General features: G+C 36.5%; 4 protein-coding genes across 5 annotated transcripts; 2 read left to right on the forward strand and 2 right to left on the reverse strand.

The window, feature by feature from the left end:
• The first annotated feature begins 4,503 nt into the window (after positions 1-4,503).
• LOC130495181 (uncharacterized) lies at positions 4,504-5,295 on the forward strand. 2 transcript variants are annotated; one of them, XM_056986457.1, is made up of 3 exons: positions 4,504-4,820; positions 4,909-4,961; positions 5,056-5,295. In XM_056986457.1, the coding sequence occupies exons 1-3, from the start codon at positions 4,545-4,547 to the stop codon at positions 5,213-5,215; spliced, it is 489 nt and encodes a 162-aa protein (XP_056842437.1). In that variant the 5' UTR covers positions 4,504-4,544; the 3' UTR covers positions 5,216-5,295. The 2 variants fall into 2 exon arrangements, with proteins under 2 accessions (XP_056842437.1, XP_056842438.1); XM_056986458.1 differs by having other exon boundaries at positions 4,505-4,820; positions 4,912-4,961.
• Positions 5,296-6,402: 1,107 nt separating this feature from the next.
• On the forward strand, positions 6,403-10,515 carry LOC108856150 (DNA replication licensing factor MCM5). The gene is made up of 18 exons (XM_018629889.2): positions 6,403-6,732; positions 6,812-6,955; positions 7,033-7,212; positions 7,303-7,401; positions 7,488-7,624; positions 7,705-7,810; positions 8,009-8,143; positions 8,231-8,308; positions 8,453-8,557; positions 8,657-8,748; positions 8,838-8,970; positions 9,050-9,145; positions 9,298-9,389; positions 9,472-9,562; positions 9,657-9,766; positions 9,850-9,979; positions 10,068-10,169; positions 10,264-10,515. The coding sequence occupies exons 1-18, from the start codon at positions 6,463-6,465 to the stop codon at positions 10,345-10,347; spliced, it is 2,184 nt and encodes a 727-aa protein (XP_018485391.1). The 5' UTR covers positions 6,403-6,462; the 3' UTR covers positions 10,348-10,515.
• Positions 10,516-12,335: 1,820 nt separating this feature from the next.
• On the reverse strand, positions 12,336-16,364 carry LOC108860382 (ATPase 6, plasma membrane-type). The gene is made up of 9 exons (XM_018634270.2): positions 16,227-16,364; positions 15,468-16,139; positions 15,048-15,374; positions 14,296-14,950; positions 13,669-14,183; positions 13,416-13,589; positions 13,137-13,319; positions 12,877-13,052; positions 12,336-12,789 (listed from the first exon to the last, which is right to left on the reverse strand). Exons 1-9 carry the CDS (start codon positions 16,275-16,277, stop codon positions 12,693-12,695), a joined length of 2,850 nt encoding a protein of 949 aa, XP_018489772.1. The 5' UTR covers positions 16,278-16,364; the 3' UTR covers positions 12,336-12,692.
• A 1,598-nt stretch (positions 16,365-17,962) lies between these two features.
• LOC108863261 (cycloartenol synthase) lies at positions 17,963-23,063 on the reverse strand. The gene is made up of 18 exons (XM_018637634.2): positions 22,686-23,063; positions 22,370-22,555; positions 22,208-22,297; positions 21,924-22,118; positions 21,737-21,821; positions 21,070-21,236; positions 20,698-20,886; positions 20,419-20,532; positions 19,951-20,073; positions 19,750-19,872; positions 19,570-19,668; positions 19,399-19,455; positions 19,215-19,261; positions 18,990-19,133; positions 18,717-18,894; positions 18,551-18,631; positions 18,350-18,433; positions 17,963-18,277 (listed from the first exon to the last, which is right to left on the reverse strand). Exons 1-18 carry the CDS (start codon positions 22,881-22,883, stop codon positions 18,158-18,160), a joined length of 2,280 nt encoding a protein of 759 aa, XP_018493136.1. The 5' UTR covers positions 22,884-23,063; the 3' UTR covers positions 17,963-18,157.
• Between the last annotated feature and the right edge of the window lie 1,587 nt (positions 23,064-24,650).

The following is a 24,650-nucleotide window of genomic DNA, read 5'->3' on the forward strand; positions in this document are numbered from 1 at the left end:
GAATTTACTTAATGATGTGGCACTCTCAGGAGAGAAAACACTTCTTTATAATAATAGATATAGATATATACTCAGAAAAATAGATTTGGTCCAATTATTAGAAAAAAATAGAAAAAACTGACGTAATATATTTTATCTATCCCCTACATATTCGCATATTTTTCGATTGCTGTTTGTAATGAATAACTGCATGGATAAGTGGTCATGCTGGTTTATGAAGCGGTTACCCTATTATTAGACGGATTAATGTGGTGGTTATGCCAGTTTCATTGCAGTTATATTAAAAAATATGTTTTGTTGAAATTGTATATTGGATACAACTAATATCAATTGGACATGTTGAAGAATTAATAGAATAGATTCAGTTATATGTTATAACTAGGGCTGGGCAAAAAGTCTGAAATCCAAATAACCGAACCAAACTCGATCTGAAAAAGTAGCATCAAATCTGAACTGAAATTGATTATATATCCAAACAGATTTAAAATTTTGGTATCTAAAAAACGAAATCGAACCCGATCTGAACCGAAATATTTCGGGTACCCGAATGTAACCGATATAGATATTTATACTTATATATATCAAATTATTTTAGATATAATGTATACTAAAAATATCCAAAATATATATAATACTTTTAAATTATCCAGACTTGAAAATATGTATACAAATAGTCAAAAATAAATATCTAAAATAGTTAAAGTATAGCCAAAGAACCAAAAATACTTAAAATAGTCAATCCGAATAGTCAAACCAAATCAATTTATATGTTAATTTTACGTATTTTAACATATGTTGTTCAAATTTATATGTAAAATAATACGTTTTTATAGATTTAAAGTATATAATGAATTTAAAATTTTAAAAAATAATTTAAATGGGTTATTCGAACCCGAACCGAAACTGCAAAGATCCGAACCGAACCCGAATCGAAATTTAAAAATGTCTCCAATGGGGCTGAAATCATTGACCCCGAAAATTCAAAACCCGAATAGACCCGAACCGAAACCCGAATGGATATCCGAACGCCTACCCCTAGTTATAACTATGGCTTCTATCAAATGCTTCCCAACAGAAAAATAGTCGTCATGTATGTGCCCCCACCTAAATACATTTCTAAAAATCCTAGCCGTCGAGAGAGAAAAAGAGAAATTGTTTATAGTTTCAAGCCGATGGCAAGAGGTTTCTATAGCTCAGTCATCGGTTTGTTTGATTCGTTTTGCTTCTCTTTTTTTTGGATCTAATTCACTCATGGTTACTTAGTTTGTTTAATTGCCAATTTATTTTAGATCTGACAAAAAAAATTATTGTTCTCTTGTATGCTTTTTCCAATTGATTTGGAAAAAGAAAGGTTCTAGTTCAATTGAACCGTTTAGAAAAAGTAATTGACAGATCTACTGCGGATGGTGGCGACGGATCTTACCGGCTTCAATCATTGATGGTTTTTTTATGTAATGGTGATGTAGTTTTTGCTGCAAACTATGATTACTTTAAAAAAACAGTATTAAATTATATGGAACGGTAATCTTTTTGACTCTATTATTATCAGTATAGTAATATCAAGAGTTGTCTTATTTCAGTGGTTCCTACTGGAGTATTAAAAGAGAGTGACAATCGTTCTCAATTCAGTCTGAAGCGTGGTGTTTTTGAATTAATACGAAGATTATCTCCCTTGAGATTCAGTTATTCCAAAAGAAAATACGGTGTTTTTATATGAAAATATTTAGTCATCCATACGCAAGATGTGTGTTAGTTTACTTCGGATACCTACTGGTGTATCACTTTTCTATCTTTGTTTTGATATTTCTCATTGTTTAGAACTCTTTTCCAAGAATGCTCAATAACACAATCCATCGTTTAAAAAAAATACATTTCTACATCTGCTTATGGACCTGGACAGAAAAACGAAAAAACTGAATTAAAATCCTCAAATATCCTAATGATTTATATATTTTTATATTAATTAGAAATAACCGAACTAGAATAGAACTGAAAAAGAGTAGATATCCGAATATATAAAAATATTATATATATATAACGTAACTAAATATATATTTATACTTAAATAATTATTTAAAAAATCTAAAAATATTTTAAAATAACTAAATTATATAAAATATCTGAACTACTCAAGTGTATCCGAAAGTATTCATATAGTTTTATATGAAATATCTAAGTTTTAATGTAAATTATCTTAATTATTTAATATTTTATTTTAAATAACTGATATAATACATGATCTGTTCATGTAGTTTTGAATAGTATATTGGATCTGGATTCATGTTTTTTAAGGGGGGGGGGGTCAAATTTGCTTCAAATCAATACTATTAAAAGGAAAACAGTCTTAAAAAGTCGACTTTTTTTTTTTAACGCTGGATTTTATTATTAAGCCTTTAAGGCAAATTGTTCTAAACAATGAAAACTATCAAAACAAAAGTAGAAAAGTGATACACCAGTAGGGATCCAAAGAAAAATAATACACATCTTGCATATGGATGACTAAAGATTTTCACATAAAAACTCCATATTTGCTTTTGGAATAGCTGAATCTCAAGGGAGACTATCTTCGTATTGATCCAAAAAACACCACGCTTCAGACTGAATTGAGAACGATTGTCACTCTCTTTTTAATACTCCAGTAGGAGCCACTGAGATAAGACAACTCTTTATATTGTTCTATTGCTGATAATAGAGTCAAAGAGATTACCATTCCATAGAATTTGATACTGTTTTTTGAAGTAACCATAATTTGCAGCAAAAACTCCATCACCATCACATGAGAAACCATCAACGATTGAAGCCGGTAAGACCCGTAGCCACCATCCGCAGTAGATCTGTCAATTACTTTTTCTAAACGGTTCAATTGAACCGAAACCTTTGTTTTTCCAATTCTATTGGAAGAAACATATAAAAGAACAATAAAAAACTTTGTCAGATTTAAAATAAATTGGCAATCGAATAAACTAAACAACCAGAAGTAAATCAGATCAAAGAAAGAGAAGCAGAACGAATCAAACAAGCCGATGACAGAGCTGTTGAAGTCTCATGCCATCGGCTTGAAACTATTAAAAAATCTCTTTTTTTCTCTCTTGACGGCTAGGATTTTCCTCTACCTCACTAAAAAGTCGATTTATACAAGTTATTTGGACCCTTTCCTTTTTTGGTCCATCACATTATATGCAATCAAATATTATAATTAACCCCTATTATATAGCAACCAAATAATATTCTCTATTATTTATAAATACATTGTAACCTCTTCTTTAATTCTAATTTTTCTCAGACCCACTTATTTTATTTATGTATAATAATACGTTTGGTAAACGTACGTATAATATCTATAACTTATAATACCTACTGTTAATGCTATACCACCAACATCAACACTACTAAAAATAAATTATATGTCGAAGGTTTTGTATCATGTTCTTAGATTGTTACTGGTATTGCAGTATCAAATTAGAAAAATGTGTCAAATTAATTTTAAGGCTCAACAACTTAACAATGTAACTATTGTTAAATGCACACAATATATAATGAAATAAATGGAGTAAACTTTAGTATTCTGGTCTTCCGAACACGAATGGATTGATTTCTTCAGATTTTAAACATTTAGAACAACTAGATATTTGAAATTTTTAATTCAGATTCATGTCGACTCTTTTCGGGTCTAGATCGGCACTGATCTATAATTCAAATAACTATAATTTTTGGATGCATGATTCTATGTCTGTTTAGATATCTAGGATCCAAAAAAACTTAAATTACTCGAAAAAAAAAACAAAAAATACTTGAAACAAATTTTATACCCAAAATATGAACTAAAGAACTGAAAATATCCAAAATTTTATTGATGGCGAAAATTCTCTCTAGAATGGGAAGTGGAGTTCAGTGTTCGTCATCTTCCATTTGATGTCTGAAAATGGAGAATATAGGGGTCGACTGTTACAGGATTGGGGTGTTTTTGAGAGGAGAGAGATAGAAGAAGTGGGACACTAAGAAGTTTTTTGGATTGGTAAAGATACGATTGAATAAAGAAAACATGTTTAAAATGTCATATTTTGAATCTACAATTGGCAAGTTCTGTGACAAATCTTCTCGTATCTTTAAAAAAAAAATTGCCTTCTCAAATTGTAAACAAAGGTATAGGGGTATCAGTGTCTTGCAAAATAAACAACAGTATCGATAAAGTGGTCTCTTGGAAGTGCTTTAAATATCGAAAAAACGTTGGTAGACGTTTTAATTTCCTTGAATTATTTATAATAACAGATTTCTCTAATTTTTTCTCTCTCATTACATTAATGTCAAAAAAGTATATCTCAATTATTACATTATTATACTATTATAAGTTTTCTAGTTTGACAAAAATATAAAAGGTTTCTAGTAGTATGTTTGGGCGACAAAAAAAGAGCTTAGTTGAGGCGATAATAATATGGGCCGGATAAGAGTTGAAAACAACCCATTAGGCCCATACTCTACTTATATAAATATACCAATATTTAGGTTAAGGGTTTCCACCGTCTCTAAACGTGTAGGCTTTCGGTATGTCGTACCTTCGCCGAGATGCGAGGATCGAGGGATCCGTAAGCCGCATTGCGTTGCTTTTTGGAAGCTCTGACTCAATGCAGGGCAGAAGCAGGTCGGTAGTTTTTGGTCCGCTTCCAACTCGTCCACACGATGCCATAAGAACTGCATTAAGACGTATGCACCCTAAGCGTCGCCCGTTTACCAATCGAATGAGGATTATTCTCAGGCGGCGTATGGAAGGCTTAGAGCCTTTATCATCCGACTTTGAAACTGAATCTAAAACTGAAACTGAGGTTGTTATTCTTTCTTCTCAAAATCCTTTATATTTTTTTTTTGTTGTAAATTGAGTTTTCCTCTAATTTCATGCCTACTCCATTCTAGCAGGAAAAGTTGTCTCTCGAGGCTACTACCTCCACGACGCTTCCTTCATCAAGGTTTGAATGAACTTTCCTCTTTTGCCAATTTAAGCAGTAATAGCTTTTGTGATTGAGACTTGTTCATTAATATATATATTTTCACCTAACGCAGCATGCAAGAACAAGAACAAGATCTGCAAGCAGATGCTCCTCCGCTCAAGCTGGAAGATGTGATTCCTCCTCCTACACAAGCTTCTTCTTCTAGAAACAAGAAGAAAAGAAACAAGAAGAAGAAGAAGCTCGTCAGCAAAACCACACCACCACCTAACTAAGGCTGCCTCTTTTCATTTCCTAGCTTTGAATCTTTGTACTTCTCTAGCCTATAATAAACTCGTATCTTTTCTTTATTCAACTCCTGCTTGCCCCAGTTTGCAACAAGCTCCGCCCTTTACTAATACCATCGCCATTTAGTTTGTATTCCATTACTTAACTATAAACAAGCAAACAATTACCACATGTAACTCTTGTTTCTTGCAAAACAAAAAAAAAAAATTATAGCAATTTCAGTGATACTTAATATCTTGTTCGTTTTATTCAAACTTGCCAATCTCATCTTTCTTTCTCTGTGTCTTCTTGTAAGACTTTTAGTAAACTGATGTTTGTATTAGTTGCTCCACATAAAAGAATCACATATACATCAGCCGTGCATTTCTTAACAATTTTTTTTATATAAAAAACGGTTGCTTGGCAAACCCTTTATCAAAAAAAAAAAAAGAACAAAGGTTGCTTGGCGGTTGATGCGCATGGGTGTAGTACTCCGCGATATAAACCGTCTTTTGGAGAAACAAGCCCTTCTCGGGGAAGAAGGATGATCAATCTAATGATCAAAACATTAACACAAGACACAACAACGCTTTGGTTTATTCAGTCCTTACAAATCCGAAATACGAATAACTCACTAGAGAAATACATGATGAGAAAATTAAAATATATTCCTTCTAATCTTTTTTGGACAATTATATTCCTTGTAATTAAAATCTAAAACACATGCGAAATGCAGATTCAGACCTTATAAACCAAAACTAAAGTAGCTTATAGTGAAATATGAACGAATCACTAGAGAAGTCATGATGGGAAGTGTAAATTTTTATTTCTGTTTTTTTCTTCTTCTCAAATTAGTACAGTATACATATTCCTTTGTTTTTTTATTCGTTCATCTTTTTAATTCGAAGAAGTTGGTTAAATAAAGACTAAAACAATTATATATCTAAGAACTTGGATGATAATAGTTTTTTTTTGGAACAAGAAAGTTATAATTTCTTCCAATTTAAAAGAAAAAGATTAGAAAAATTGAAATCCGCCCTTATTCAAACCACTGAAAAAATATCAAAAAGTCTAATGGTCCAACAATAAGAAGTCCGTTCAATAGATCAAGTAGGCCCGGCCCATAAAGTTCCCGCCACACTCTTCCCGCCAAAACTCATCGTCGAGTTAAAAAAAGCCCTCATCCCACTCTCCTTTCCGTCACCACAACACAACATTCCACAGAGAAAGAGAGAGAGAGAGAGAGGAAACAAAGATGTCAGGGTGGGACGAAGGAGCAGTATACTACAGCGACCAGCCGCAGTTCCCGGAGGGCGGAGACGCCGCCACCGTCAGTCCCCATGCGGTCATGACGAAATTCAAGGAGTTCATAAGAACCTTCGAGATAGGGCAGAACTGTTTCCCTTACAGGGAAGCCTTGCTCGATAACCCTAAGAGACTCCTTGTCCACCTCGAAGATCTCCTCTCCTTCGATTCCGATCTCCCTTCCCTCATCCGCTCCGCTCCTGCCGATTTTCTCCCCGTCGTATGAAGAAATAACCCCCAAATCTCCAAAATTAGGGTTCCTACAATTTCGTAATTTACTTTAAAAATGTTAATTGCAGTTCGAGAAAGCAGCAGGTGAAGTGCTGGCGGGATTGAGAATGAGGGAAGCTAATGAGACGGGGGAAATGGAGGAGCCTACGCCAAGCGATGTGCAGATTTTGCTCACTTCAAGGGAGGATCCTGTGTCTATGAGATTACTTGGGGTATGTGATTGATTGATTCTCTGATTGAACTTTTTGTTTGTTTAGAGTTAACTTTTGTAACTTCCTCCACCACACAGGCTCAGTACATCTCGAAGCTGGTGAAGATCTCTGGGATAAGCATTGCAGCTTCCAGGGTGAAGGCGAAGGCGACTTATGTGTTTTTAGTATGCAAGAATTGTAGGAAAACTAGGGAAGTTCCGTGTCGTCCTGGCCTCGGTGGGGCCATTGTTCCTCGCTCCTGTGATCATGTTCCTCAGGTACTACTTTTCCTTCGGTGTGTGATTTTTTTTTTAATTATGAAATTATCTTGAGTTTTTGAAAAAGAACCAATTTGGACATTGTTTTAGCCTGGAGAAGAACCTTGTCCTCTTGATCCCTGGATGGTGGTTCCTGATAGGAGCCAGTATGTTGATCAACAGACGTTAAAGCTACAGGAGAACCCTGAGGTAACTAATGATCCCTTCCGTGACTGTTTTTTTTTGGTTCGCATCTCAATCAATGTACATTGATTATCTCTATTTGGGGTTTGCAGGATGTTCCTACTGGAGAGCTTCCAAGAAATATGCTTCTCTCAGTTGATCGGCATCTTGTTCAGTTAATTGTACCTGGAACCAGATTGACTGTAATGGGTATCTACAGCATTTTCCAAGCCTCTTCTTCTTCTAACTCGTAAGCTTTTTTTTTGTCAAATTCAGGTTTTGTAGATTTGTATTCTGGTAAAAGTTGTACCAATAGTGTTTCTTATGTAGGCATAAAGGAGCAGTTGCAATTCGGCAGCCTTACATCAGAGTTGTTGGATTAGAAGACACGAATGAGGCCAGTTCCCGTGGACCTGCCAACTTTACTCCTGACGAAGTTAGTATTGCATCATTTGTAACTTTTTCATTTGTTTTATATGATAGCTTTAGGCCAATCACAGCTTCACTATTTAGTTTTAGAAAAAAAAAGGCTTTATTTCTTTAGCTTAGTATAAGCCACATTGGTTGGCTTGGAACGCTCATCCTTTATGCAGTGTAGCTCATCAGTTTTCCTCTCACAATAAAATACTTTTAGGAGGAGGAATTCAAAAAATTTGCTGCTAGTCAAGATGTTTACAGCAACATCTGCACCAAGATCGCGCCTTCTATCTTTGGTCACAATGACGTGAAGAGAGCAGTGGCGTGTCTTCTCTTTGGAGGATCAAGAAAGGTTGGTGACTGTGATTTAGGTTATCATTTTCTGTGCACTTGGACGCAACTTTTGATTTACCGATATACATGTCTATCTTTCACTCAGAGCCTACCAGATGGAGTGAAACTAAGAGGTGATATCAATGTTTTGCTTCTAGGAGACCCATCAACTGCAAAATCGCAGGTTTGTTCTGTTGTCTCAGTATCCTGATTTTAAAATAGCTTTGTTATTGTTTTAAATTTTGTAGAACCCTTACAAGAAAGTCATGTGTTATTAACAGCCCTTGTAACTTAGATGCGGAACCAATGTGTTTTTTCTTTCTTGTAGTTTCTAAAATTTGTGGAGAAGACGGCTCCAATTGCGGTTTACACATCAGGAAAGGGTTCGTCAGCTGCTGGACTCACTGCTTCTGTGATTAGAGATAGCAGCACAGTAAGTCCTATTCTTGCCGCATGTTTTCTATTCCAAGATATGTTCAAACTCAGTTTGCTATGCCATTTTCATTTACTTTACACAATTTGTTTGTTGCAGCGCGAGTTCTATCTTGAAGGCGGTGCTATGGTTTTGGCTGATGGAGGCGTTGTGTGTATTGATGAATTTGACAAGATGAGACCGGAAGATAGGTAATACAAATCTGAACCATAGGGTAAAGAGAATCTAATTCTTCTTGATGACTAGAATTTGACAGACGTTTTTTTTCTCATGCATATAGAGTTGCTATTCATGAAGCAATGGAGCAGCAGACCATCTCCATTGCAAAAGCTGGAATAACAACTGTCCTAAACTCTAGAACCTCGGTTCTTGCGGCTGCTAACCCGCCCTCTGGTCGATATGATGATCTTAAGGTTTGACATCGCGTACTCTTCTTTATCAGTATTCTAGTTTGCAGTATTCTCAGGGGAAATTTTGTTTTTGGATTTGCAGACTGCACAGGATAACATTGATTTGCAGACGACAATTCTTTCTAGATTTGATCTTATCTTCATTGTCAAGGACAGCAGGAATTTTGACCAAGACAAAGTAAGCCTGACATTTCAAGGCCTAACCAAATGAATCTTGCTTAGTAAACAATGAAACAGATATTAGTCATATGCAGATTACAGTAATTGTTTGAATTCTTTGATTGATTGGGTAGACATATGATTAATGTTGGAATAATAATCTCTTGACAGGAAATAGCCAGCCATATTATAAGGGTTCATGCATCTGCAGACAAAGTTACAGATGAAAACACAGATTCTAAGGAAGATAATTGGCTCAAGAGGTGTGTGTTGCGTTCATATCGTGTTTTTGCACTTTCTATACAAAACTCGCGTCTCTAAAATGTAGTGATCTTGTCACTGTAGGTATATACAATACTGTCGATCAAGATGTCATCCCCGTCTGACAGAATCCGCAGCTATGAAGCTGCAGCAGTATTATGTCACGATCAGAGAGGTAATTTGTCTCATGTAACTTTAAGAACATTTGACAATACAAAACAAAGTTGATCTCAAGATTAAAAAAAAATATATATTTTTGTTAAAAACAGGATATGAAGAGAAGTGCACATGAAACAGGAGAGGCTGCCCCAATACCTATCACAGTCAGACAACTCGAAGCTATTGTCAGACTGAGTGAGTCGCTTGCAAAAATGAGACTGTAAGTAAAATCTTGTACATTCCTGAAACCTGTTCGAGCGTGTGCCTGTGTATTGACTGACTGACATTACTATATCGGGCCAGGTCACACGACGCCACAGAAGATGATGTAGAAAAAGCTTATAAACTTTTCAAAACCGCAACAATGGATGCAGCAAAGTCAGGGATAAATCAACAGATTAACATAACAAGCGAGATGGCGAAGGAGATAAAGGTAAGTGGGATGAAAGAAACATATTCCTTATATATATTGTTGATGATGGAGATGTATTGACTAAATTGATGTATGGATGTGAAAACAGCAAGCGGAAACACAGATCAAGAGAAGAATGGGGATCGGGGCAAGGTTATCAGAGAGAAGACTTATTGAGGATTTGGCTAGAATGGGAATGAACGAGTCAATGGTACCTCACTTTTAATATTTTCTTAATTGTTTTATTCCTAATCACCAATTAGTGATGCGATTTTTGACTTTTGTGTGAATGTTAAAAATGGCAGGTGAGGAGAGCTCTGTTGATAATGCATCAGAGAGGTGAAGTTGAGTACCAGCGAGAGAGACGTTCCATTGTCCGCAAAGCTTGATCTCTCTTCTTCGCTCACAGTCTCTCTTCTTTAGTTTCAGGATCTTCAAAAAGACATATTTAGTATTGTTACTTTAATCGGAAGGAACAGAAACTTGCGTATGTGTTTTTGATGAAGACCCTTCCTTAAACTTTTATGCCCTCTTGAAACTGATATTTTCTCCACCAATGTTTTCTTGTGTTGCAGTCTCTTGACCAAATGTTAGTTAAGCTTTACGAGTTAGCCTATAGGTAACAAAACACTGTCATCGACGCAACAATAAGCCACGTCTAACGTAAAGCTACATCATTAATGCCATGATCCTTCGGTGCATGGTTTGTTATATAAAAACGTTATGTAAATTAAAACTCACGAGTAGAGCAAAGGATTCTTAATGTTTCTCGGACAAGTCTATTTGCTGACATTATCATCTTCAATATGTCTGCAAACAAACAAAAACTTGACAACTATATCTAAGGCCATCTCCATTGTGTCTGTAATTTGTATAAAAATGAAAAGAAAAGCTGGAAAAGAATTGTTCAAACAGTGACTGTAATTTGTATAGTATTATTAGGCTGCTCTTTAAAGAATTCTTTTTCCAGCTTTTCTTTTCCATTTTGGGTGTCTTCCTGTCGTCCTTCCAAATTTTCATACTCACTTTTTCAGTTCCTTCTCACCTTTCAATACCAGCAGAAACTATTGCTCTTGCAACCACTCCCGAGACACTTATAAACGTCAGCATGACAGATGTTATGAACTCCATATAAAAGCAAGAGCTGAAGACAGTTGATGTTGCTGATGCACAGAAACTACAACAAGATGATGCAATGATACTGGAATAGATTTTCTCCAAAAATTCAACTTGATTATCTTTTTATTGTTACTAAATAGGTAACCTACTTTTCTTATTCCTGGTAACATTTAGTTTTCTTTTTTTTACCAAGTCTTTGTGCTCCTTTTTTTTGTATTCTAAATCTTTTGCCCATTTTCCTCTTTATTGCTTCTTGTAGTAGTTTTCCTTTTTGTTTTTCCAAATCTTCTTTTCATTTTTGTAGCACTTGACAATTCTTGTGATGTATACTTCTGTGATCCGTCTGGTGTGATATAACATGTGTTGAACACAAAATTTGCTACATCATAATCTCCACCTTTTTAATCTTAGTTTGATTTCAAGACCTCTGTAGAATCTCAACCGTTACACTTGAATCTTTTTGGCTGAATTATTAAATGAATCTAAAGGAAGTACGCTTAACATGTTGAAAGGCTATTGACATTCGTTGTGTTATACAAGATCTTCTGTTGAAATTTTTGTAACAGTTATGGTTTCTGATTCTGTGATAGATGATGCTCCTTTTTATGATTTATCTTCTTTTTGTTGGATATGGAAATTGCATTACACCAAAGCTTATGTTCTTGTCTTTGGGGATAAACTTTACTACAAAATGCTACAATTGTATTTAGTTGTTCTATATATTTATTAAGATTATTGTATGATGCATTTATCTAAACATTATTCTCAATTTCCAAGCTGACTATCACTGATGATTAGTCTAAATGACTAAATATGATGGATGACTCTGAGTGCCATGACAAATAGTTAAAATTAACTTCTGATTTTCTGGAAGTTTATCTTTATGAAATCATATCTGCATCTATAAGATTTGGATGTTTTTTTAGACATTGTATATATTCAAAATTTTAAACATACAGTACTCTGTGATTTTCAATGCTGTTGAACAAGGATCCTATTTTATATCACCATCAACCTCAGTTTCTTATTATTAAAAAAAGATATTACAAAAGCATAACAAAAAAAAGAGAAAAAATAATATAATCATGATTTATTACATAATTCTCCATTTCTGATTTCTGGAAGTTTATTTTTCTGAAAACTTTTGTATATGTCTCTTTTTATCTTTAAGATTTGGATGGTCTTTTAAACATTATGTATTCATGCTGTAAACATACTCTGTGGGTTTTCATTGCTGTTGAAAAAAGATTATATTTTCTAGCACCATCAACCTCATATTATTATAAAAAAAGAACAGAACAAATGCATAACAAAAAAAACAAGAAGTAGAAAAAAAAGAATAGAATAATAATTTATTATATAACTCTCAATGCGTCTCGTTTCTTTATTCTCTCACTCGTCCATCCTGTCATCAGCTTCTTTTTTTTATCCTTAAGCTAAGAAGAATTTCACTATTGATATCATTTCTTAACCAAGAGAAATGAAATCAAAACCGAAGAATATTCCAAATCGGAACCTCCTTCTTTATCTTTAATCTTTATAAAGCCATTTTCTCTAACTTTATTGATCAAATCATCGTCATACGTCTGTGCTTAAAATATCATTGTAGTTTGGCTTAGACGGTGTAGTGCTGGTTGAGATTATCAATGTCAAGGCCCTTAAGCTTTACGACAGACTCCACGTGGCCTTTGAGAGTGTGCACTTCTCTTAGCCTGCATGCACCACAACACAGCAGAACTCAACAATCTTGTTGAAAAAATGTACTCTAGTGATGAATCTTTGGAGTGAACTCAACTTACCTTGCGACTTCAGCACGCTTTTTAGCCTGTTCAGCGATCTCAGAAAGCTCGGTGAAGGTTGCCTTGTCTTCAAACATTGACTCCGGGGGTTTAAGTCCATGGAGTGTACGTTGAGCTAGAGCCCATTGGGCCTCTCTTTCTCCCCTTCCATAGTCTTTCTTGGTTGTGAATGCAGTCTTTGATACAAAAAGGGCAAAGAATGTGAGCATATTATGTAGTTCAAAAAATCAAGACTAAAACTGCTCATAACATCATATTACCCTATTCTCGATCATGTTATTCCAAGCTTTGCCAGTGAGGATGTAGCGGGTGATGAACTTGAGGACGTCAAGAGGAATGTATGTGATGATACTGTAAATCCAGATGACTCCACACCATCCCCATCCGCACCCTTTAATTCTCGCAAATTCCCAATGTGCGTAAGCAGCTATTAAGGTTGCAGCCTGTTTGTAAAAGAAAAGAGATAAAATTAGAAGAGTAATTAATTTATATAACCATAATTAATCTGTATGTACTGTATATGGAACCAAATCACATACCAGTTGAGCAATAAGGAATGCAATAAGAAGAAGGAATCCAGGTCGTTCCACAAAGGACCAGCTCCTTGATCGTGTCACAAAGATTAGTGCTTGACTAATTATACTGACTTGCAAATACAAAACTGCTATTAACTCCTCTGGTTGGCCTTTTAGTGATCTCACTCCAAATTTCTCCTACATTCACCCAAAACAATTAATAAGAATGGTGTCTTTTTGCTATTTTAAGACATGAATTTAATTGAATTATAATTACCGGGAAGAAGTCAGTGTCATGAGCAAGCCAGAAGAACAGGACGGTAATGAGAGCCATGTATGTTCCAAGAACAACACCAGTAGCAAAGATCTCTTTAAGCTTCCACGAATCAGGAATCGGAGAAGGCTTGACTCTGTCTTTTGAAATGGTCATGATGGTCCCGTCGTTAAGGATGGCAATAATGAGAACCATGAAGGGAGAAAAGTCAAACTCCCAAATGAGAGCCACAAGCATGAAGCCTAGGACGATACGAATGGTGATGGAAACCGCATAGATCGTGTAGTTCTTCATCCGCTGGAAGATAGCTCGGCTGGTGAGCACCGCACTGATGATCACACTGAGACCAGGCTCGGTCAAGACTATATCCGAAGCGCTTCTCGCCGCATCAGTTGCGTCATCCACCGCTATACCGATGTCTGCTTTTTTCAGTGCTGGTGCGTCGTTCACACCGTCCCCGGTCATTCCAACTATATGCTTCTTTTCTTGGAGTCTTCTTACAATCTCGTACTTGTGCTCTAATAATACAAATAAAAAAAGATAAAATAATAATAAAAGTAGTGTTACAAAAAAAAAAAGTAATTTTGGAATTATCTGATTGGTCAGATAAAGAAAGGTTAATTAGTTTACCAGGAAAGACTCCAGCAAATCCATCAGCCTTCTCAATGAGCTCATCCACGGGAACTCCACCGGTAGCATCATCTTTGTTTTCGAGCAAAGAAGAGGAAGGATACATGTTAGTTCCCATCCCAAGCCTACGACCAGTTTCTTTACCAATCGCCAACTGGTCTCCCGTGATCATCTTAACGTTCACACCAAGATCAAGCGCACGTCTGATGGTCTCCGCACTGTCGTGCCTCGGAGGGTCAAAGAGCGGGAGAAGACCAACGAACTCCCAAGGAGTCCCGGGGCTTTCTTTGTCCTTTTCAGGGACCGTCTGGCGTCCGACACCGAGAGAACGAAGTCCACGCTCGGCAAACTTGTCGATGATGTCGTGCGCTCGTTTCAGAGCCTCTCCTTTGAGTTCACAGAGAGAGATAATCTGTTCGGGAGCACCTTTGCTGCATCTGTGCCAGTCTCCACTGCCGTCAATGTACGTGATCGCGGTACGTTTCTCGACGGGGTTGAATGGCAAGAAATGCACTTCGGTTATTCCGGCTCTCGCCTCTTTTGGATCGCCCAGCATGTTCACGATGCATGCATCGATAGCGTCTTGATTCTCCACTCTTGAAGCTCTTGCTGAGAGTAGTATCACTGTATCTTTGTCCGCGTTTTTACAGAATACCTACAAGATTTAAAAAAAAAAAAATAATTTAAATAATACACATATGATCAATTAATGTGATGAGATTATTATTATTATTATTATTAAATGAAATAACCTCAATCAAGTTCTTGTCAACGGTTAGTTTGTTGAGAGTGAGGGTGCCGGTTTTGTCGCTGCAGAGAACGTCCATGCCAGCCATTTCCTCAATGGCGGTCATTCTTTTTGTGATGGCGCCTTGCTGAGACAACCTATGAGATCCAATAGCCATTGTGACAGACAACACGGTTGGCATAGCAATTGGGATACCTCCAATGAGAAGGACAAGAAGATTGTCGATTCCATCTCTGTACTTCCTATGCTGGATTGGATACATTACTATTATCTCAATCAACATTCCTATCGCGATTGAGCAGATACAGAAATTACCAATCGCGGTTAGGACCTGAAAATATTCATAAAATCAGTTTAATATGTTTGTTAGAAAAAAAAATATTAAAGACTATATAATAAGAGACTATATAAAACATTACTGTACCGTTTGGAAGTGGCCAACGTTGTTAGTACTGTCAACGAGGTGAGCTGCCTTGCCAAAGAAGGTATGCACACCGGTGGCGATGACAACAGCCTCGATCTCACCCTGTTTACAGGTTGAACCGGAGAAGACCTCGTCTCCCGGATACTTAGTGGCTGGGAGAGATTCACCGGTGAGTGCAGACTGGTCGATTTTTAAAGGATCACCTTCGAGGAGACGAGAATCCGCAGGAACAATGTCACCCAACTTAATGCTGATCAAGTCACCAGGCACCAGCATCGCAGCTTCTTGCTCCCCCCATTTGCCATCTCTCAATACCTTTGCTTTAGGTGCAAGGTTGGCCATGAGAGCAGCTGCTGCGTTACCTGCATTGTTCTCTTCGATGAAACTGATTGTGGAGTTTATAATGAGCAGACACATGATCCCAACAAAGTCTTGCCAATCCGGTGGTCTTCCGTCACCGTTTGCCAACACGATCGCCATGATTGCTGCTGCTTCCATCACCCACGAGAGTGGGTTCCACATAAACCCTAGGAACTTTAGGAACTTGTTTTCTACTTTCTCTTCCAGTTTGTTGGCCCCAAAGATCTGCAGCCTGTTTCTTCCTTCCTCTGATGACAGACCTTCCCTTGAGCATTTTAGCTGTTGGAACACTTCGTCCACCGGAATCTTCTCCTGTAATAAGATAAATAAAACCCATGTTTAAGTTTTAATATATGATATTTGGATGAAAAAGGTAAGAAAATAAAAGTAAATACTAACAAGATCAACGTTCTCGTTTTTTATTTCTTCCCATGAGATATCAGCAGCCATGATGAATCAACCCGAGGTAACCAAAAAAACAAAAGTGAAAATGTAACTTCTTCCCTTCCAAGCTTGTTTTGAAGCTAGAAAAGAGAGGTTTTCTTTAAGTTTGTGATGTTCTGTGGAGGCAGAGAAGTGGTGTTTATATACACACACTTACACAGGTGGCTTTGTGTGGTTTAATGGTTTGTGGCAGACCTTATTTTCAGGTCTTTTGACAGTGTATGTGTCCAATTTTGAACTGTTTTCATGCCTTTTCTTATGCATTCCTTTGTTTTGTTCTTTGTTTTTTTTTTGGATTCAGTTGCCTCTCCATAAATAGTAATCTAACAGTACTCCTTGATGGTAACAAACTAAAAACATTTACTTTCTCAAAACTGTTTCAACTAATCACACTTTCAAATATTACTGTAAATATTACTATATATAAGTTTCAAATAATTACATTTTCAAATATTACTATAAATATTACTATATATAACACAAGTAGCAAATGAAAAAAAAACTGAGCTTAATTCACTTGGAATAGAAAAACATACATTTTATAATTCAATTTTATGTACATGTTTTTAATTATATGTTAAAATAATATATTAATACCTTTTTAATTTAAATTAATTAATTGATATTATTTAATTATACACTACATTAAATTACTTAATTGTTTTTTAGTTATATGTTCAACTTATATTTTGTAGTCCATATCTCACAAGCTGAGGTAACAATCGCCTATCAAGGAATTTCCATCTCGATTACTAATGTGCATGGGCTTGTAATATCAAATTGACATCCTATTTTCGATCATTTATCAAAATGAGAAGACAAAGTTTCCTTTCTTCAACTCTGTTTTACAGAAATAATTAGCCAATACTTTCAGTTTAAGGACATTTATCACATCCAAGAGCCTTTTACTTTCTTTTATAGACCAATGTTTTAACTGTTATCCATTTGAGCCAGAACGATGTTGATTTTAGACTACTTTCCAAATCAGTTTAAGGCCGCACACCTTATTTTACCTCCTTCTAATCATTTCTTGTTCTGCACTTTCAGTTACTCCATACATTGTAGTTTTCTACATTCCTATTTGCAATCCCGAGAGTCTTAAAAATTCATCGATGACAAGAAAAATCCCTTCCATTGATCTGACATTTCTATGGGGAATTACCATTATATATCATCTTCAATGCTTAAATGGGTAAGCTCCATGTTCTTGCCAAATTGCCTTGAACTTGCATCTCCATCCAAAAAAATTCGATAAAACATCCATACTTATCACAAAAAGATGGAGATAAAGTACAACCTTGTCTGAAGCCTCTTTCACTTCAAAAAATAATAAATCACAATCCTCATTGAATTGAAGCAAAAAGGAGGATGTGTTTATACATAAACAAACCCACTGAGTGAAATGAGTGTGTTCAAGAGAAATGGCCACTGTACTGAGTGGAACATCTTCAATATGTCGAATTTTATTGCACATCTAGCTGAAACCACCTTTTTGTGATAGCATTGTACCAATTGGGAATTTGATTCATCTATTTCATTCTTATATATTATATTGTTCTATAATGAAGATTTCAATTAGTTTTTGATTCATTATCTGCATCTGCATTTTCTGGTCCTGCAATCTTATTTCAGTAAACATGAATTGAGCTCGTCAAATACTCTCCGTGTTGAAAAAGCTGGGCTGCAGGGTATGTTCATCAAAAGATATTATTCTTAAAACCAGAATTTCAGAGAACCCACAAAAAAACTGGAACCAAGATTTGAGTAAAGTAAACAAAAGATTGGACAGCAAAACCATAAGAGATACGGAAACACACAACTTTGGAAAAAAGTAAGCATTGAAGCTAACACAGTTCCTCCCCCAAGAGAACATGAACTACTACTACTCATTCTCCTTGTTGCAATAATACCTTACTACGGTACTCTCCCAATGCCCATATTGGGAAAATGTTCCGGTAAGCAGCGTAAGTTATCATGCAGTTCCTGTTGAAGACTCCCATTATTTCCTGAGAGAGAGCCAAGAGATTAATTATCAAGTTAACAAAACATAAACTCGTTAAAACCAATGTGTTCTTTACCTGTTGTGGGAAATCACCACTCTCCATTTGAGCATTAATCAAGTATCTAGCAGCCCGATGTAGGGGTTTCTGATCTACCTCCGCCTAAGCGCGCACACACACAAAAGAAAAAATTTACAGGTGCTAATGGAAAGGGATTTAAAAAGAATGAGCATTAATGGATAGGACTCAAGTTTAAAGTTTGCTAAGAAATTAACTCACTTGCCCAGCACCAATGAGTGATAGCAAAGCCCATGCTGTATTCACGACATGAGACCGGTTGCCTTCAAGGTTTGAATATACCTATATTCGTAACAAGGGAAACGATTAATCAAGTAGTAGCAGTAAGTAAAAAGTCTAATGAACGTAACAAAAGTGATTTACTAACTTTGTCTTGACATGAAAGATAGCTTTCTCCCCATCCGCCCGAAGGAAGTTGTTTCGACAAGAGAAATTCACAAGCTTTCGCAACAGTTGGAGAGTTTTTCAATGTCTTTCCAGCAGCTTCAAGCCCTTTCACTCCAAACCATGTACCATAAGTGAAGCAAACAGCCCATGATCCATACCTTAGAGATATATATAACACAGGTTACAATTCACACTAATAATATAATAACAAAGAAGGAATAGTTTTTATCATGCATGACTAGTAGAGACAAACCATGAGCCATCCGATGCTTGAATAGATTCAATGAACTTAACCGCCTTCTCGATGCACTCATCTACATCCTTCTTCCGATGACCAGGATAAAGCTTTCGGAATGCTACCAACGCTTGGATAGCAGCTGACGTACACTCCACGTAACTACAGGACCATTCTAGCGAATCAAGCAAAATTCACAACGCATAAAGTATCAATTAAAATGGCAAGATTCTAGCGCCTTACGGGTAGTCAATAACAATATCGCCAAAGGTTTCTGCTGGATTGATTAGCTGCCAACAGATATAAGTAAAAAAAATTCCACTTTAAAAACTCTCAAGCAAAGGGGTATCAGGTACATATGTGTTTGTGAGAGCTTGGCCACATATGTAGATACAAAAAGTATATGTTATCAAGCTTGAGAGATTACCTCCAACCAAGGGTATGACCTTGTGAGCTCATACGTTGCCAAACCTCCATCTGCATTCTAAAATTATAAATTAGTTGCTAATCAGACAAGGAAATTGTTTTTACTTTGCGGAAAGAAAACATGTTGAGTTATCAATACGTATTGATACAAGGATTGTATACAAAATTTAACCTGTAACGAAATGATAACATTAACAGCATCATATAACCGTTTTGTATCTACTGGTTCACCAACAATCTCCTTAGGAACTTTGGATAGTAAAAGAGCAGCCTGAAGAGAGAAAAAAAAAACTGATTACCACCAGAAAAGAAATCTTGAAAGGTAACTAAATCTTTCACAATTTTTTATTACTTTAAGTCCCTCTGCAGTGCAATCGGAGATTGGCCAACCATGATCTGCAGTTGAGAAAGGCCAAGCCCCTTTAGAAATGTGTCGATACCAGTAACTCAGATCTCCAGGGCAGTCCTCCGTCACCTATCCCATGAGAAGAAACAAGCATGAGACGGAACAATAACTTCACATAGCAGATCTTCTTAGATGCCTATTGCGAACCTGAGAATTCTTGACATATGAATGTGCTTTTTTCAAAACGGGCCCATATTCTTCGACAAAGTTAGTTGCCAGAACAGCTTGAACAGCAAAACTCGTATCCCATAGCTGGCTTCCGTTATAACCCTGTCAATAGCGGCTGCATTAGAGTATGGATAAAAAACAGGAAGATGGGTTTTCGTTGACAGGAAAGAAAGAAAAATTGAGATGTAGATGCTCGCAAGAGTGTTTATTTCTTTCTTAAGATTCCAGAATAATTATATTAACCACATACTATAGTAAAATTCCTAACTTCACATAAATTAGTATAGCAATATGATTTCTGATTACTGTTAGATTTAAAGATTATATTTGTATACTGTTGCGTTAATGATTCAAGCGGCGTGAAATTGATACTGATTCGGCAGTCAGTCAGTCAACCTTTGTCCATGTGACAAACCTATCATAATCATGTATACAAATATTCAGTACCTGCATCTTCATTCCATCTTCAGCTAACCAAAGATAGTCATGGATTCTTGGTAGGTGCAACTTAAAAGCCTCTGAGTTTGGGTCCTCTACCCAACAACAAAGCATATTTAATACCTATTATAAGAGAATGATATTATAAGAGAATGGCAGTAGAGGATTTAAAAACAGGATAGAGCACGAGGTTTGAAATATCCCCAAACAGAGCTTTAGATGAAAATAATAACAATGGGTAATGAAAAAAATGGTACCGAAGATGTTGTGAAATTTGGATTTGCATACCTTATTCACGGGTCCTATGCAGATGTACCTTGTGTTCTCATCTTCGTAATGAATATGTTCTAAAGTGGTTCTGAGAGCCTTTTCTCTCAAATTTGCACCAGGCCATCGCGTTAAAACAGGCTCAACAATCTTGTGAAGGGATGCCCAAAGAATATCTTGCACAAGTGGGTGTGGGTAGTATAAATCCTCCTTCAATATAAACGCAACTATGAGTACTGTACTGCATATTCTGTATTCTATCAAGAATCATTAAGTGGTGTTATCCAGCCAGCCGAGGATATCATTATAAAATAAAGAGCCTCAGATCGTTACAGAAAGCAAGTAACTTCAGTGAAAGGATAAGTTACACAATTCACCATCAATTCGACTAACCTTTGCACAAAGGTTGCGTGCTTCATTCCAGTCGACTTCATTATATGGTACAGTGAAAAGCTCTTTTCTCAGTGATAAAACAGTGGACGTTATGGGACCCACAAATCGTTTTCCGTACAAATACGACATTGGCAAGTAGACCATCCGACAATGACACCACATCCTTCCTGGAGCACGAAAATTATGATTATTATGCTTTTTCTCCACTGTGCCCTATATCTAAATAAGAACTAACAAAACAAGCTGTATAAAGAAAAAAACATATTTATCTTTATAAATCCACACACGGTTTAAACATTTTGTAACTGTGTGCTTTAAACAAGCGTGCAAAGCAGAATAGATTGCAATCTATGATCAGATGAACAAATGCTTCCCAGATTTACTTTACTTGAATTGTCCATGATTAATAGTATTCCATATCACATGAAGTCCCAATGCTAACTAGAGCACATTTCCAATAAGGGTAGATAACTATATACAAAGTCCAATTGTTCATAGCAGAAACCTAAGGAACCATAAAGGAGATAAACACAGATATGAGCATTTTGGTTTTGCTGTGCTCCATATTATAAAAACAGCCATGGAACAAAGAACTGATAATGCGAGGCACTTAATTTTGTAAACTGGTAAAAAGAAACAATATCCAACATGCGAGAGTATAGAGCACCTGGATGGATTGGAAGAAAATAAGGAAGAAGCCATATCTCAGGAGGCAGTGGGTTATTTCCAGACCATTCAAAAGCTCCAAGTACCTTTAATCACATATCCAAGAAGCGAAAAAAGACGAATCAAGTAACAGAAATATACAATTATATGATTTAAAAAACATAGAAGGAGAGAATAGAAGTCAGTACAGATAGCCACATTTTCCCCCAAGAAGTGATATTGGTAGCGCCACCATGATTAAGTATCCAGTCACGCCCTTTCTCCATAGCTCCATCTCCGTCGTTAGGTCCTTCTCCAAGCAACCTCAAAGTAACATAGTTCAAGACAGACCCAAACATGGTGCTGGGCCCCTCAATATGTAGTCCCCAACCTCCGTCCTCATTCTGAAACCATATATCCGCCAATTGATTTTTTTTTTTTGAAAAAAAACGGAAAGATAGAAAGGCAATGCAAAGAAGGAGAGAGTGTTTGCCTGGTGATTATGGAGATAACGGCGCATTTCTGATTTATGCTGTTCTGACAATACTGTGTTCAAAGCTCCAGTTATGGAGAGTGTAATGATCTGGAAGAATGTAAGCAGAGTTAAGTGTATCTCTGAGAGAAAAAAAAAAAGAAAAAGAAAAAAAGAACAAACCAGTCCAGGTAGAAGAAACATAGGACCACCATAATCTCCTGCCCAGTGACCGTCACTGGCCTGAATAGTTGAATAGAAATCTACACCTCTCTTTAAAGTGGTTTCCACCGTCTCTTCCGTAACATCATCGCCATCTTTGATGTTGACTTGTGGTAAAGCTGGCCTGCTCACGTTTTCTCTTGAAAACTACACCACACAGAGCGCGAGCGAGAGATAATAATATTCAATACTCTGATTAGAGACTTACAAACACTGAAAGAGATTCACATTCCTAAGTAACACTGAAAGATGAGAGCGAAAAGTCAACGAAGGAGACCTGGAGGCGCATGAGCAGATCAGAGCTGTGTTTCTTCGCGAATCGGTTGTCTCTGAAAGACTTTCTCGCTTCCTCCACGGCGGCGAGCTCTTCGGGAGTCCCGAGGTTCGGATCGAACTCCCAGAACTGCCTTCCGACGTGGTTATTGGTGGTTCTGAGCCATGGACTACCTCCCTCCGCGATCTTCAGTTTCCACATTTTCGCGGAGATGAGACCTAGGATGGATGGATTGAACAAGATGTAGATAATAGAGAGATGTTTAGTGAATTGAATTAGCTCTTGGGAATCATGTGATATACTCTATTCACAGTTCCGATAGTGAAGCCTCTGTGGACCTTTCTTCGCTCAACTAAAATATTTAATTTTTTGTTTGCTTATCTGTCGCTCGCTCGACAAAACATTCATTTCACATATATTAGCTAAAATAGTACATATGTTGTTTATTTAAATAATTCGTTTCGATACAAAAGAGGAGCCTATTCTGTGCCCTGTGACACCTGGCTTTTTTTTTTAAATTAACATTAACATAAGCTTGGAGAAACAGCGCATGCTAGGTTACATGGTGTCCACAAAGACCAAATAATAAAAACAAGCATATCTAGATTATCATGTATCAGCAACTTCATGGTGGCCTAGTGGCCAAACTAGCCATTAGATCCATCACCCAACGCGCAACCACTTACCCGCGGTCCCAGTTGCCGGACTTCAACAGAAGAACCTACTCCCAAAACCTAATTGTCATGCCGACAAATAAAATTGAGAGTTGTTTTACAATTCAGCTTTAGTTTGATAGGTTCTATTACTAAAAAGTAAAAACTGAATAAAATACACTTAGTAAAACCTGAAAGGCAACACAAATGTCTCTTGAGACATAGCCGAAACAAGGTAAACAAGGTGATGCTACTTACACTAAAAATGACACTGCCATTTTGTAGCCTTTGCTCTATTGCATGTTTCTCAAACAGCTAGTGTCAATGAAGGTATATACATAAACGATATACTCGTAAAATCTTTTGTGTTGATAACTACATCAAACATTTGACGACTTTATTCAACAACCTCAACAAATACATAATAAACTTTAACCCGACCAAATGTATTTTCACTGTCACCTCCGGCGAATTATTGGGTTATATTGTCAGCATAAAGAAATCGAGGTAAACCCGCGAAAAAACATCGTTACTGCTGATCATGCATCTCTACAAAACACAAAAGAGGTACATTGACTGAAAGTTGTATTGCTGCACTAAAATATATTCACTTTGAGATCGCAGGACATGTGCTTTCCACTCTAGCAACTTTGGTGAAACAACAAATATGTTGAATGAAATGCTAAATGCAAAGATGCCTTCAAACAATTAAAGAAGTATCTATCAGTCCATGATCTTAGCGAAGCCGTAAATATTGCACTTATGCTTTATGCTCTATGGTAAGTAGCGTTTTACATCATGAAGATCGTGGAGAGCACCGCCTGATTTTATACACTTAGGCTTTTGTGATGCCGAAACACAATTCTTTCCTTCTGAGAAACTGGCCCTCGTTGCTGTAGTCACTGCTGAGAAGCTTAAATCATATTTCCAATATCATACCATTTACACGAGGACAGACCTACTTGAAGAGTAGTGGTGTAACACCACAAAAAAACATGATATAATTGTTTTTTTTTGTCAATTTTGGTCATTTTAAACCTTTAATCCTCAAACTGAGGTAAGGAGGAGTTGAACCCCTCACGCCAGGGCCCGCAGAGCTCAGTAGCCACTTGGCTACGAACGACCTGACACATGATATAATTGTTTTGTATATGAAAACATTAAAGAATCAGTAGCAGCGTTGGTAAAACATAGGTAAGATCCCAAAACCCGAGTTCGATGTCCATCTAATATTCAATCGTCCAAGTCAATCACAAAAGATGGCCAAATCATCGAATACAAGAGCCAATTGAAAAATCTCAAATACTAGCGGATT

This window comes from Raphanus sativus, chromosome 5 (genome assembly GCF_000801105.2).
Source record: "Raphanus sativus cultivar WK10039 chromosome 5, ASM80110v3, whole genome shotgun sequence".
Classification (NCBI taxonomy): Eukaryota; Viridiplantae; Streptophyta; class Magnoliopsida; order Brassicales; family Brassicaceae; genus Raphanus; species Raphanus sativus.